This window comes from Anticarsia gemmatalis, chromosome 8, assembly GCF_050436995.1.
Source record: "Anticarsia gemmatalis isolate Benzon Research Colony breed Stoneville strain chromosome 8, ilAntGemm2 primary, whole genome shotgun sequence".
Taxonomy (NCBI): domain Eukaryota; kingdom Metazoa; phylum Arthropoda; class Insecta; order Lepidoptera; family Erebidae; genus Anticarsia; species Anticarsia gemmatalis.
The window spans coordinates 11376683-11392941 of NC_134752.1; the positions used below are offsets into that span (position 1 = coordinate 11376683).

A 16259-nucleotide genomic window follows, 5' to 3' on the forward strand; every position below is an offset into this window, starting at 1 on the left:
TTGTGAACATCTTGTATTACAGACAATTTACATACATCTCATTACGAGTAAATACTTCGACGCATAGCACACTCTCCCTTTCTTTTTTTATTTATATTTTGAATATATTACAATATGTAATTTAGTAAATATTTTTTTCATTCTTGTGTAAATACTTGAAATAAAAGTATATCGATATGAAAAAAAAAATGCAACAAATTACTCGATAAATCTTTGATTAATGTTTTTGAATTTGAACGAGAAAGTTGCATTCTAGATCAAGTAAAAAATGTGTGGTTGTATTTTACAGATTGCAAAAGTTCAAGCTACTAACAGCGAACACAGTCATAAGCAGTGAAAACGCGGCCATGGAAACGATGGGCACGGACCAGTTACTCGACTTGTTCAATCTGTCCAGTAGTAACAGTGCGGGCCCACAGCAACAGCAACAAGCCGGCACTTCGGGCATCAAGTCTGTGCTCGAGACACTACCCGACCTGTGGGACGACAAGCAGTACGAAGAGGAATACGACATGACCAACTTTATTAAAGGACTGAACAAAATGAGCGCGTAAAACAAGTTGTAGACTTTTGTAGTCGATCATACCGATAAATCTTAAGTATAATGAGTCAACTGACATTAAAGCCCTACCAAACTAGGACGCCATGGCGGCGTCGCTGGCTACGTATCCGAGCAGTTAATATTGAAATGTACGTTACCCAACTCACGTGGCGACGGTGTGTCAAGGCGACATTTCTAGTGAGGCAGGGCTCATAAAGTAATCTCACAGGAGAGCGATTTGAAGGCAAATTAAATTGTTCATAATTTAACGAAAACAATCGAATTTGAACATTTTGCATAAAGATTTTAAGCTCTTCCTTTGGTATGAAATGATTTTGCTGATTTTTGGTATTATTACACGGTAATTATTGTTCTGTTAAAAATAACACTAACATTTAGACCACGGTTTATTATGTACGTTTATAGAAAAATAATAAAATAAATAAATTTGTTAGATGACTCAGTATACTTAGGAGGTATTAATGTATGTGTGGCCAAATTTTAAGTAATGTATTCAACAAGTGAGTACTTTATCTTGATAAAGTAATGAATGTAGCGTGTAGATGTTTTGCTTTATAAATGTTAGTATATTGAGTACGATTTTGGATAACCAAATTGATTTTACAATGTAGGTTTGTACAATGTACTGAGTTAACGACGACCTTCCTTCAAAGTTCAAACGAATTTGTACCTTATTTATTACATCATACAGTTCGCTTTGGAGGTAGGTCGCTAAGTTTGAAGAGGCTGACCCATTCTAGTAGTTATGTGTTAGATGTAGGACACACGGACAGCTTTAGAGAGTTGCCTTAGTGAATATTCTATGAATCTTGTGTTTCTTAGGCTTGCTACTACTATTCGGTTCGGCAATATTGATCGAACTACAAAATCAATTCGACTCACTTGTTCGCCTTATGCCGATCGTGTTCATCTACTTATGGTTATGGCGCAGTGGATATTGTGCGATCCACAAATAATTGTTTCGGGTCTGGTTGTGCTTTGCGTCTTTTGTTTGTACGTTTGTAAAAGTTTCCGGGGCACACGAGCAATTTATTAGTACGGAAGATGTCTTTAAAATAACAAAGAACCGATTTATGCCGTACCGAATATGTGTGTACAAGCCTCATAGACGTGTAGTGTTAGACAATAGGTTCACTATCAATGTTCATCACATTATCTAGATATTATGAGCGTTTTCGAATAACTGCTTTCGCGCACGGTTTGACGGCGGATAACGTATGTTATTGCTAATGCACTTTGTGCTTCTATTAAACCTGTCAATTACAATAGCGTAGTACATGTAAGCTCTATCGTATTATATCTAAACGCACACATTTTTACAATATACACACTTATTTACTGTTGATTGTTGAAATATCAGTGACTAACCTATTATTATATAAGATTTCAATTACACTAAGCTTTATATGAAACTGTTTACAAATGCAAACACTGTTCATAGGTAAATTAATTATATTTATTGATAAAAGATTCTGTTATAATAAAAAATCTGACTTATCTGAATTTACAGTAATATTGACCACTGAGTATCACTAATGTTTTAAAATAACACTTAACCCAGATTCTAGATTGTCTGAGAGAAAGGAATGATTTCATTAAAATATTGTTGTAGTACTAACCATTGCTTGACATTGAATCGATAACATTAACTAGTTAGAACAGATATAATATATGACTACTTGTTAATTAGGTGACCAAGCCAAATTAATTTTAGATGTAACAGCTATTGTTATTTGCATCACCCGTGCTTACTTCAAATAGTATATTTATCTACTCGTAAATACTTACGTAATAATGTGATTCTATTAGCTACTTTCAAATGTAAGGTTCCTTGTGTAAGGCTTGCTATACACATATTAGGTTCGGTAAAATTACCGAACAACAAAATCGACTCGACTCACTTGTTCGGCTTATGCCGATCGGGTTCATTTACACATATAAGGTTTTGCCGCCCGTCTAGGCCGTTTATGCCGAGCCGAATATGTATATACCAAGCCCAAGTAATTACCTCATTGACTTGATTTCTCTACGATTGCATAGTTTATTTATTATTGTAGCATTATAAGGAACAGTCATGCTGCTTTAGTCATTTTTGTAGATTTAGTAAAGCGCAGCGGCGCTGACACGTTTTAATTTAGTTTGAATGAATTTGTTTGTTGTTTTGTACCTGCTTTTTAAAAACAACAGCATACATTGCTGTTTCATTGCAAAATGCATTTTCAGTGTTAACTTGTGCTGTAATGTATACCGACAGTGAGTGTGTTGATGACGCAGTTTGTAATTGCGGAAACATTTTAATTTTTGTGGAAATATTATTGTGAAAAGTACGACATGTGATGTCTATGTCACTGTATCCGTAAATGAATGTCGACATAAATTATTTTGGTGTGATGTTTGGCAATATCACAAATTGATGTAATTAAATCTATGTTTGTCTACTTGTCTAGATGAAAAATAAAGCATTTTTTAATATTCTCGTGTTTATTTTAACCTCTCCTAGGAACGTTTGCGCTGTTCATGAAAGTAATTTTATTATGTACTTACTTGAGTAGCTTCAGAGTTTACGGCATAATAGACGCAGAATTGGAATAGAATGTTCTCACATAGGGGTGGGTTTGTAACTGGTAACACACATTTTTTAAAGTTGTAATAAAACACAAACTAGGTAGTCCCAAACTAGACGTCTCCGTGCTATCCGCCAAAGCAATGGTTGCTTAGCAACCAAATAATACCTCTAACCGGTATATATTTCATACCCACAGACGATGACGTGATGAGCCTATTTATAATAAATTAGAGTTATAAAGTGAAATTGGACATGAGATATTGCGAACACATTTCATTTGATACATCATAATAAGCTAAGCATGCACTATTAATGGACAGTAACGGTTAATGGTGACACTGTAGAACTCATCTTAACTTTTTCCGCTGCATACACGATCCCAGTTGGGATATCCTGAGTAAGCGGCGTGAAAGGAACAAGCTTTAACGTTATCAAATGAGTTTTTGTAAACTGTTGATATATTTCCATCTCAACACGATTAAGGAAAAGATTTTTAGTCATTTTTTGTGATTTACAAGTATTTGGACCATGTTATAAATTTAAAAACAATACTACATAAGGCAAATTATAAGTTTAATAAATAATCAAGGTTAATATAATAATTTTATTTTTAAAGAAATATTTAACTTTTGGCGGTGTTTATTGTTAAGTATGTATGCGTGACACGGAACGCAACTACCCACTAGTTCAAAAACAAACCACGAGAGCGCGCTAATGTGCATCAACACCATGGCGAAAGCGATGTCAAGCGTGTGAATAAATTTTTGTTTTCTACGTGAAAATGTTGTTTTTCGCTCGTTTGTAAGTTGAAAGACTCGAAATAAACAAACTCGAAGTGTGTTCGTATTGTCTAGTGTAAATACTGTTCGTCAAAAGTTGCAAGTTTTGTGTGTGAAGTTGTAACGAACTCTCGGATCACTTTGGAGTTCAGGTGTCAACGAGGTAAGAAACTGATGCTTATTCCAACATTATGACTTCTAAAATTAACATTTTCAACGCTGATGTGAGTTTCTGCGCCCCTGTCCCTCACAATTAGCCGAATATGCGGTATTCGTTACAATATCAAGTACTCACAGGTAGGTAATAGTTATAAATAATTCACTGTAAGGTTAGGATCTTGTCTTAGGTTGTATTCAAGACGTTTGTACAAGTTTTGTTATTGTAACTGTAATACCGCACGAATATGATTATTTGGTAGCCGGGCGATGCTTACAAAAAGTTTTTGTTTACAAACTTGTGTTGTACCCACCTACTTACCTAGTGACCTCATATTTTTTTCATATGTAGTTAAAAGGTTCCAGAGAGGTATAACTCTATTTATATAAACACACATCACTTCATTATAGGCTATGTTAGTGAATTACTAATTAGTTGTCAACTCATTTACTGTATTTGAATAAGTTTTAAAAGTACATTTGCAGTGTTTAATTTTTATTATGAGGAACACAAACATAATAATTTCATTTGAGGACAGGGGTGTTGTGGAAACTTTTTCTAAACTTTGTTTTTTTTTTTTAATAAACTATTATGATTACATGTACTGATGTATTTTGTTACTTGAATTGGTTCAGATGATCTTTCTATTAGCCCTAAAGCCTATTTTCATGATTTAACATAGTTAATTATTTTAATTATCAAATAGGTAATTCATTGTGAACTAATAGTCAGTTGTGATCATTGTTTTATGACTGAAATATTTTTGTTCCATTTTGAGAAGGTGTATTTATTTTATTTTAAATTAGCCAAAAACAAATATGTATCAAAATTGCATAATAATGTAATGTATACTTTCACCCATTGAAACAAAATCAATATCAAAATTGATGATACAAGATATATTGTTATTTCACACAAAAGCCCTGAAGAATGAAGTCTACAGATTATAAAGAAGAAATAATAATCTTCAATTTCATGAACTGAGTAAAATATATTCCAACAGTATTAAATGTTTTATTTAGTAGATAGTTGTCATAGTAGTGTAGAGGACATAAATAATTCTGAATCTCATTACATGAATGAATGTCTAGTGGGCAATAGTTCATTAGATAACTAGGTCAGGTCATAATGTTTGTGATAATTGCTACAAATTGTTACATGTAGTAGATATTTCGTATCATTCATGAATGAAATATGAATCACAAACCAACATGGCTACCAAAGACGAAAATAGAACAGAAAAAATTAAAGCTCTCATTTCCCTACATCAATAAAACACGCAATAACGTACGTCCTAAACAAGAGCGAAAACAAAAAAAAACAGCATGTGTCATCAATACGTCTCCTTTTTTTAAAAAAGCAGGTTTGCAACAATCAATTCCCTTTGTGCGCGACATCAATGGGAGCGGTTACTGTGTACCTATCCTTTGATCTCGCCGCCCTCTGAAGATGCGACAGTGCGCTAATACCGGCGTCGCGCGGAACAACGACGCAACCGCCGCTTTGATGCTCTCCTGCACCAAAATATTATATTATGATTTAGTAGATTTTTATCTCCCCTTAATTTAACTCTACCGAAATTATCTGCCATATAAATCATGTTTTTTTAATTGCCCACGTGGATACTAACAAAAATATTTGTTTGATATTTTTATCTGAATTTACTCAAATTCAGTTTAAGTACAGCAAAGCAGAAATATTAACCGTGTAAGCTTTAATGTATTATTATTGCCACGATAATCGCAAGACATAATTCTCTGCTAAAAAGCATTTAAATTTAATTACACAATTTAAGTCGTGATATCTTTATTTCGCTTTTCTGACTTACCGTCCGTACTTGCTCATTTTGCGCTACATTCACTTTGTAAAGTCGGTAAATAATAAAGGATTTCTTTGAAACAAACTAATCTAGAACGAGTCGTAAAAGGGAATCGTATCAAACAGCAGTACACGGAAAATGAATAATACACAAAGAATTCACTGTAAATAAATTAAAACATACATTTTATTTGACGTAAGTCGGCAATAGAAAGCGGCACTTGCGACGTTTCAGTAATTGGTAGAATCGAGTGAGATCGCTAAAGGGGACGATTCATAGCTTTGTTGCAGAAGTGAGACTTACTGTCCTTTACTGACTTATCAACGAGGAGTAGTGGACTCAAAGTAAGTAGGAAGTATTTAAAAGGTCTTTTTTGGTTGTCTGAGCTCTCGACGAGGCATTCTCTAGGTTCTGTTTGAAATTATGCTTTTTACTTTTTATTACTTTTGATGTCGACAGTAATATGACTGGTTTTGCAAACGGCCTTTCCGAGTTATAAAACTTTGTTTAATATTAACTAGTTTTATAGGGATAAGAGAAACGAGTTAGTCTTAATCACCTTTTAAAATGGGTTATTCCACTTAACTCCAAAAAAACGTTCCACTTTAACTCCAAAACAGTTTTAATAAATATTTTATTTAAATATAATTCATTCCACTTTAACTCCAAGAAATCAGCAGAAGTAGAGTCAGCAGCATAAAATATTTAGCCATACGGATGACATGGATGCAGAGGGAGCAGTTCGAGTCGCTGCACTACGCGCAGGCATGGTCAGGCCCTGAATAATTATAATATTGAACATCCAATCTTATTACGTAGTAAACATCACTTGAAAAATCAAAAAAAAAATCTAAAATTATAAGAACATCGAAGCGAACAGCGCGTGTACTCCGACAACTTATATCTAAAAAACTTATATCTTATACATTAAAACCTGCACTTTTTATTTTATGTTAACTTAGCTAAGTAAGAAATTTAATTTTTATTTAGAACTTTATTCTAATATAACAGCTTAATCCCGTCCTTGACTTTCAATCTTTTCACCAGGATAGCACTTTTGATCCTACGGTGTTCGTTTTTGAGGACGATGAACTGACTAACCTAATTATAATAACTTAAATCAAAATTACTGGTTTGTGAAAAATTGCCAGGACGTTTGGTATATGGGCTTACACCAAAATGTCGTCAAGATATAATTTTTGCTGCTGACTCTACAAAAACTCTTTTGGAGTTAAGTGGAATTGATGTAGGGAAATATTTCTATCTGTAAATTATTTTTTTTTATTGCTTTGGAGTCAAAGTGGAAATAATGTATGGGATGTTAAAGTTTAGAGAACAATGGATTTGGAGTCAAGTGGCATAACCCTTTAAAATCACTTTAACAAACAAACAGCGAATAAACAAACTGTAACTGCAAAGGAAATGCAAATAAAATTAGACTGACCGTCAAAGGGGAAAAACACTCCATACCCAGCCTGTATACCGGCAAGAATAAGTTTGAGCAATCGGTGTCCAATCCAATGATTTCCTCCAATCTTGTAACATAAAAGTTGGTAAGATGTCTGCATGCGGGCACCCAGCTTGATCCAATAAGTTTCCAACTTTTATGATGGCTAAGATAAATATCGAGGCTGAACTGTGATTCGGAAGCTGGTTTCTGCACTTAAAAAGTGATAAGATTGCTCAGTATTTATTTTAAAAGATAATCGTGAAAATTTAAAACCACATGTCTAGATTTTATAATTCCAATAATAATAAAACGTCTTACAGCATTACGCTGAATCATAAAATAATGATTACGAAGCGATATTTAGCCTGTGGTATTAAGCTAATCTCAAGAATGAATTAATTTAAGGCTATAGATCGTATATATGTAAATCTAATCTATACATTATAATGACAATCAACAATAGCAAATCCAAACCACATTACTGCTTTGAAGCGCAATCACATGTTAGAGCAAATTAAACGTGAATGGCATCCGCTCTAGAGATGTCATACATAGGTAATATTCATCTCGCTATGTGCACGTAATATCAAATCGAATAGCCGCGCTATCTAGTCCACTTTGTGCGTCGCCGTGACTGGCGCCCAACCAGGGACCGTACGCAAATTGGCGGCGAACAATTAATGGCCACCTGGCTCCGTTGCTAATCGACCGATAGAATTAAATGAACGGACTGCACTAATTGCCCGGTAAGACAAAGGGGCAAACACTCGCCTTTGAGCTGCCGATGTCTAGTGTCACTTGAGGCGTAGACCGTTGCGTCGACAGACAGCCCTCTGCTCCGCTTGTGTACTGTTGATATTGAACTGAGACGTCCATTCAACGCATCGTTTGTTGTGAACATGTAGCTATCTTAGTCTCCAATTATACAGGCACTGGACATTGATTTTGATGTAACTAACAACACGAGTATGTCCGAGTTGATAGTGTCAAAGCATTAATTTAGTAAATCATTTAAGTATGTTTGTACTTAAATGAGAAAATACAAACGAACTTATTTACGCTAAAGAAAAGGAATAAAATAGTTTTAATGAAAGAATATTAAGAAATTATCCGTATATTTTCATCCGTATGTGCAAGAGCGCTCGATCCTTTCTTATTTTTAGAAAATTTTACCTAGAAATACCGAAGACAGTCGAATCCTTTTAAAATCTGTGCAATGCGCAGTAATTGCACGACAATGGGCGTTCGGTGGCCGATAGCCCTCGGCTGGAGTGTTCTAAACAGTGCACGTCTTGTCTTGTGCAACAGAACACGCCAATTACACGGAATTAGAAGCTCGAGGACGTTTGTATCTGTGGCCCAATAAGGAGGCCTTGCGTGCCTACGTGCCATTGTTGTCGACAATTGCGAATTAAAAATATCTCTCTCGCTGGAGAGTTTGTGCACTTGAATTTAGTTTAAAAGAGAGTAATACACTGCTGAATTATAATTTAACTGTGTTGTTTGCGATTTATAACACGTATAGTTCTTTTGATTTAATGATCCTAAGCGAGACGGCGACGTTTTTTTCAAACATAATATCTAAACACGTATTTACGTCTGCCAACCTTATTAAAGTTCAACACGTTTATTAATAGATATCATTTTGAACATTATGAATATTGAAGTAAATATACGAGCCAAACTTTTGGCCTACATTAAACTATAAAAAAATAAAGTGACGAACAGTGAGTAACATATTTATTTTAGTAGTATACACGCAGTAAGCGCTGTTTAAAGTCTTAGAAGTTTAATTGTTTATAAGAAACAGTGGGAGTGAATTATTATCCACATTATAACACCGCTACAAATGTATGGCACGTAATGACTCATATCGTTTGCAGTTTACTATTTTACGACGTCTTTCACTAAACACATGCAAATGTAATCTCATTGAAGCTGAGTAAAGAGAATCGTTCTTCTGGGTCTCGTTTGAGCATTACGCGACGAGTATTGAATGATTTATATATTATACTTATTACATTATGAAAACTGTGCCATATTAGTGAGTTGAATGTTGTATGTGCATTCATAAGAATCAAATAATGTGGTAAAGAATAGACCAATGGAACAAAATAAATATACATAGTAACTAATTACGTACTATTTCGAAAGAAATTCCTAAATTCACAGTTTAGTAAACAGTAGTAGTTATAAGCTAGGTACTAATGTTTACTCCAATGAGTTTCCTTTTTACAATGCAATTCTACATACGTCGTTGATTGTAAACCGTTGTACATGAAAATCCACTCAACGCAGTCGCACACTTATTTGAGTAGGGACAAAGCTATGAGAAGAGCGCACCAAACCCATAGTGACAGAGAGATAGAGCACTCAGTTACACGACGCCTCATTAACCACATCAGCTTTGACAAATAACATTTCCCAATTAGCTGCAATGGACGATCAAAGTCAAAAGTTTAGTCCTTTGAACATTCCTTTGTTAATCTAATTGAATTAATGGATCGGGTTTTCAGATCAGAGGTTTTAAGTAGCGGTAGCAATCAAGGAATTAAAATTTATGATAGCTAGACACACTCGTACCTACTCTGCGAATAACGTAATGTACCTAATAGCTACATTTATTTGAATTCCGTTTTCAAGATTTACTTTGAATTGAAGCCTTTGAATGGATTACTGTGAAGATTAAGCAATGTTTTCTGTATCTCTTCCTATTACGATGAAGTTTTCTTTGAGTTTGCCGAGAGTAGTTGATAAATCAACAAGTAGTTACTTTTTATATTGCGCTAAAGGCGAAGCTAGACGTTTATTATAAGTATTCGTTAAATTACTTTCTTTATCGGAAAAATGTTGGAAAAAAGTGTGGGTTCTGTCAAAATCTCGTTCACAGAAGATATCAGATTCATTACCAGCTTACGGTCACAGTCGTTTGAAAAGTAAAAGCGGTGCGGTGGGCGTGTGTCATGACTGGCGGTGCAGTTGGAATCAGTGCGCTTAGCGTAGAGCCGCGGGCGTGGAGTGGCTCGTTATCGCACTCTCGTGTAGCCGTGTATGGGCCCTGACACCGCGTAACGATACCCTGGAGTGCCGGTGACCGTGCCAACGTAGTTACCGACACCTCCACTACACGCCTCGCCGTGGCAAAGTGTAACACCATCACTCCATAACAGACTTCTGCAAATAAGTTTGTGCATGCTTGTTTTGCGTACAGCTGAGAGAATTCGTTTCGTTTTTGTAATAGCATTTTTTGCATTGAACCTAATTATTTTACTGAGAATCTGTCACGGTTCTTCAGATTTCCAAGCATCATAATATAATATTTTGTCCACCGACAAAAACTCAGACATAATGAATATCGAAAAGTTCTCAGAATGAAAAATCCTCGTATACGTTTAATTTATGACCACGCTTACTATACTCCGAATTATCCACAAAAATAACGTTGATAAAGAATCCGTTAGCAATAAACATGATGAATCAAAGTAACAAACTTGTACACCTACATTTATTATTTTATAAGTTGGCAAGAATATTTGGTATGACGCAATGCGAAACGCCTTTGATAGAAACTCGGTATCTATTAATGAGAGCTTGAGAAATGTCACAAAACTCGTGGAAAGGAAGATAAATCGACACTTCACACGTTCTGAAGTTTGAAGTTCACAAGTTGGCATTGATGCGAGGCACGCCGCCCATTGCCGCACGGAGAGCTACGTCCTGTCATCTAATGGAGGTGTACTCATCATTTTCACGGCGTATTATAATATAACGGAACATTGTTTAATTGACTTTTATGTGCTGTTAAATGGAATGGTTTGTAAGCTAAATTACTAGGAGTTATATGACGGGAAATGCATATAACTGTAGTTCCCAAGAGCGATTGTTTCAGAAATAGTTCATAGAGGACTATGGAAATGCAAATTCACGCCTAAAGGAACAGTGAATACAAACAAGGGAGGTAAACAGCCAGGCCGAAACATCAATGGGTCACACAGGTATTTGTTCTATTTGTGACACTACATGTTCCTATCGTTAGATACGTATTGATGATGTTAATGTGGCATTTGTATACTACATAACAGAGACTATATATAAGACATTAATATTTTCACAGGTGCACACATAATTTTGGTAAATTATTACTGCAAAATTGTGTTTAAATGGGAAAAGGTAAAATAAAACCATTTTAGGATAAAGCAAGGCACTCGCTGTAGTCCTTTTTATAGTAAAAATAGTTAAAAACATTACCAAAAAACGTTCGAAGGCGGATCAACGGAAGTGTTCTAAAAACAGTAGTGAGACGAATGTATAGTTTGATTAATTGATAACAGTAGCAGCGTCGCGTCTAACGTTAGTAGCTCCTAGTGTCTCGTGGGCCGCGGGCAAGCCACAAGACAGACGCAGTAGGATCACTTTACTTAGCTTTGCGCTTAGATATTTTTAGAGACAATTATAATTAGTTCGTTGATTTACCTACAGTGATGTAATGAAATTTTTTTTGGTGTGGAATGCATATATGAAACTTCACTGGTTTACATAAAATGTCTCTAATTTTTGTTCATTATTTAACAAAATATTTTTTCTATTCCGCTCCTCAATACTCGGTTAAAATCTTCCTGTACTTATTATATTTAGTTCTTGCGGGCTTCTTTATCAATTACTTCGTTATTAAATACAAGCGAGAGTCACTGAGGCGCCATGGTTCATTCTTAACGTGTTTACATTTTACCTTTGTACTAATTAGTGTGCGATTTTAATGAAAATCGCGTTAAATGTGTTTTTTTATTACAAACGTGTACATTTGCTTAATTAAAACAGAAACTTTTAAAAGCAAATTAATTTACTGCAGATTATTTGAAATGTGGTTCGTAGCTCTCGTGAAAGTCGTGGGGCGGGGAGGGTGTGGGAGTGTCGGCTCGGTCAAAGGGCCCTTTGATGTTTGCCGCCGGCTTAATGCACCGCCCGCGGCCCCCGCGCCGCTCATCATTAGCAATTTCCCTGTAATTTATTATCTTTACCGCTATTTATTTGTACAATTTCACGGGTACATGACGTTTCGCACCTCACCGCGTGACCGATGCGCTCGCACCCATTATATTGACACTTCGCTCCCATCTCAATACAGATACTTTAACGAATTCTCTCTTTTTGTAAGTAGGTGCAGGTTTTTGCTTAGGGTATATTACATTCTTCAAACTAGTTGCAATGAAGGCTTCAGTTTAAAGTTAAACATCTTGATGGTTCAAGAGATAATTACTTTTTAATTATGGACACATTAACGTGCATTTAATAACGTGCAAACATTTTTCATTTGCATACTTAGTGGGAATAACTAACCGCCAAAAATTAACGAATTCTAGACGAACTCAAAGTCGGGGATGCTGTGAATTAAATTGAAAATAACATACCAAAAATTACCCGACGTCAGGGGTGGCAACTGGTGCATTTTAATTTAACTTTTCGACAGAGTTGTGTAATAGTTATTTATTTGATCAGCTTTATGAGTAAAACTTCTTGCACGATTTGCGTACGCTTTAATATAAATTAAATACTGTTTAAAATTACATATTTTTGCTGTTTAGACACAGTTTTGTATTTAGTAATGAACCATCTTGTTCTTTTTAAGATTAAGCTATAGATGTTGGTAATACTAGGAAAAAATATTCCACGTGATTCGTCCGGCTTCTCTTAGGCACAGTGTGTTTATCTTCAAAGATCTAAAAAAGTATCAGCCCTGCATCACATACGTGAGTGCCAAAAAATCCAGCGGCGGCACGTGCCTCTGTCGGCACTTGCGGTGAGCGCAGGATGGCGAACTCATTAGCGCGTCGTGTTTGAGCGCGACACCGCGCCGCCAGCCGCGACCTCGCGCGACTACGCGACATACACTACTTTTTGTCATACTCTAGTAATATGATTAAATGCTGCTTACTGCCTCAGACAAGCTTTGTGCTGTTGACTTTGTTGCGGAGAATTGTGTGATAAAGATTTTTTGTTCCTTTGAGTGTGCGAGGGCAGGAATTTTAAATTTTATGACTGAACCATACATAATTTAGGACAGATAAAAGCTGTACGCCATTGAAATTGTGTAACGAATGCATTTCCGAATATGCGGTCTGCGGCTTTACAAATGATGAGATTTCTGAAACTAATTACTTCCAGACCGCCTCTTTTGCAAAATATATGTCACTATTTACGCCCGGTGTTAATGTAATTAACAAAACGTGAAATCAATCAAAGCTGGTGTAAGGCGGCGTCGCGCACGAGATCAAAGCGAGAGACACAAAGGCGCCGCGGTACGGTCGGCAGCGCCAACCGGCGGCCACTCCACACAGGGTTACCATTCGTTCATTTTGAAATACCGCCACACGTTCTCTGTGAGTGGTTTTGTGGAACAAATATTTATCAGATTCACGTAAAACGTTGAAGTGTGTGCTAATTTATGGTGATTTATGAATACAACCGTAACAGAGTATGTATATCGTCCAGTATGCCAAAAGATTATAAGTTAATATAAGTATGTTGTACGTAAGAAAGTACAAGTATTTTCATGAATCGTAATTTGTATCTATTTTATCTACGGTATACCGTGGCTTAGATAATAGAATTTCTCATTAATTTACAATATACAAATTACAGTGAAGCATTAAACGATTTTTTTTAAAAATCTTACCTTGATTAATCATGGCGTAGGTGTTAGAAAAAAATACGGTGATGGCTGGCAGCCCTGAACGAACACATTCTGCTGACCTTACCCGCTATGCGATTGCACGTGCCAACTAATCAACATGTGCTCAAGAACTCGTGTGGGACCCGTGCTCCTTTTGCTCCTCACACCTTTTGTCTTTTAATGCTTTTCATTAATTTTACTTGTAACGTGCTCTACAAAATCTAACATCTGTTTAACGATGACAAATAGGTACTTATTTGTGTTAGCGTCTCCCTTGAACATTACCAAGGACTTAACTGTTATCCTACAACCAAAGACAGACTCGCCCTCCTTATTTTTCAGTAAAATTTAAACAAGCTGCAATACACAAGGCAACAAGTCAAAATTCTAATCCCAGCAAAGTAAATTACATGCTCAAACGAAATACAAACCCAGAAGATTAACCTTGCAACAAAGCAAACAAAGTTTATCACAGACGTACAAAGTAAAATACAAACAGATATTAGAATAAAAATGAGTTTACGTGATAAACGAAGTTCGTCACCGCACTGCGTTCGTGTGGGGATCGTCAAAGGCTCCGTACTAGATCACGATTGTCGACAGATGTTTGCAGAGCGCAGGCAAAGCGACCCACAGACGCGAGACTTATGATATTTGAGTTGGGGTCGGGCCGAGGAGTCGCCACAATCATACAACTTCCTCTACTCTCGATACTGAACGTACATGAAACACATCTTTATTGGAAATTGGAAACGGCTCATGAAACGACTCTACGAAATCAAAAGATGAATCGATTGTTGCTCGCCAATTAGACGTGGAAGTTTTAACGGACTGGAACAGATAGAAAAATAAGAGTAATAAACTTTTATGTTCGTAGAAATACAGTTGATTGAAAATATTGACATCTGTTCAATACCATTGGATGAAACTCTAGAAAGAATATTACTCATGCTCGAACGATTTTAAGTTTAAGTCTTGCGTCTCAAATGACAAATTACTAGTTTTTTTATTTTGATCTCTCAATGATTTGTTTTCTAGGAAACTCGTTCCTGTTCCCGGCGATATAGGGTTCTGTGAAATAGGTTTCTTGTAAGATGTAAGTTTCCCGGAAATCGACCTGTGTAGTACAGGAGTTGAAACCCTAGACCAAACTACGGAATATCTTTGACTAGGTCATTTCAATGGTTCTCTTTGCCTATCATAAGAGCATTTTGATGACTAACGTCAAAATTAACAAGACTTCTGTTTCTTTTGTTACGTACAAATTAAGCTGTTCCCCAAGATTTAACATCAGACGTCGAGGACCAACGAGAAATGTATGTTAATCTTAGCAAAGACATAATAGACATACATTTCTCAATAATATGATATTGTATTAAGATTTAGGTAGCAATATAGTAATACACATAAAGGGTTGTCTGTGCGCATCGCTCAAAGCTCGCCACAATATTTATCGGCGGCGCTGTATCAATGCGGCACAAAGCGACGCCGGAAGCCCACCTCGCCGCGCGCGCGACAACACGACCCGGTGCGAGCGACGCGCGACCGCGACATGTCACCAATCTAATATCCTACTATGTAAACCCAATTAATTAGGTCAATTACTACCTTCACGGGAAGGAGAGGTGTTTTATATACATTCAAACCTATTTCAAAACTTGCCTGACTGAATCACTGAAAGCAATTTAATGAAATATTTTTTGCTTGCAAAATAACAGTTAGTTTAGGTAGGTTAATTATCAATGACCGCTACCAGATATAACGTTAAAAGGATTAAGAGAATCTGCATTAAGATTACAATTTATAAGAAATATTTGGTTTTTAATACCTACTGCCTAATTACTATATCTCGTTATCCGTGTTATCGGTAGCGTGTTATCTGAACATCCGCTTCAGCTCGTCACTCGGCGCCTGCCGTTATCTGGCCCATTGTTGACTGCCTCTATCACTGGATTCCTTTTCACACAGAGCCTTTGACGCCACTCTTTGTTTGCCACAAGATCAGAATGAGACGCCGAAGCTTGAACCGATGCGTAACATCCATTTGCTCTTCTATAGTTTTGATTGTCGCCATCTCTTCTACTCTACTTTAATATTTGCAATATACAAAACGGAAAAAATACTTGCGCTGCATACAAATGAGTTGTTATTTTCTTCTACTTGCAGTTTGATACATTACTTTAGATAGGTGCAGACCGATGGACGAAATATAGAAACCTTACAGGATTTACCATTTTAGATAATTTCTATGATTCT

At 36.0% G+C, this 16259-nt stretch overlaps 2 protein-coding genes across 2 annotated transcripts in view; both read left to right on the plus strand.

Moving 5' to 3' along the window:
* Hel89B (histone acetyltransferase 1) overlaps positions 1-3034 on the plus strand; it is a 60432-nt gene extending 57398 nt beyond the window's left edge. The window contains exon 33 of the mRNA XM_076117750.1: positions 290-3034. Coding sequence (XP_075973865.1) covers positions 290-554 — 265 coding nt within the window. The 3' untranslated portion in view covers positions 555-3034. The remainder of the gene's footprint in view (positions 1-289) is intronic.
* Positions 3035-3845: 811 nt separating this feature from the next.
* LOC142975095 (axin-like) overlaps positions 3846-16259 on the plus strand; it is an 87207-nt gene continuing 74793 nt past the window's right edge. The window contains exon 1 of the mRNA XM_076117753.1: positions 3846-4070. The gene's annotated coding sequence lies outside the window, so the exon portion shown is untranslated. The remainder of the gene's footprint in view (positions 4071-16259) is intronic.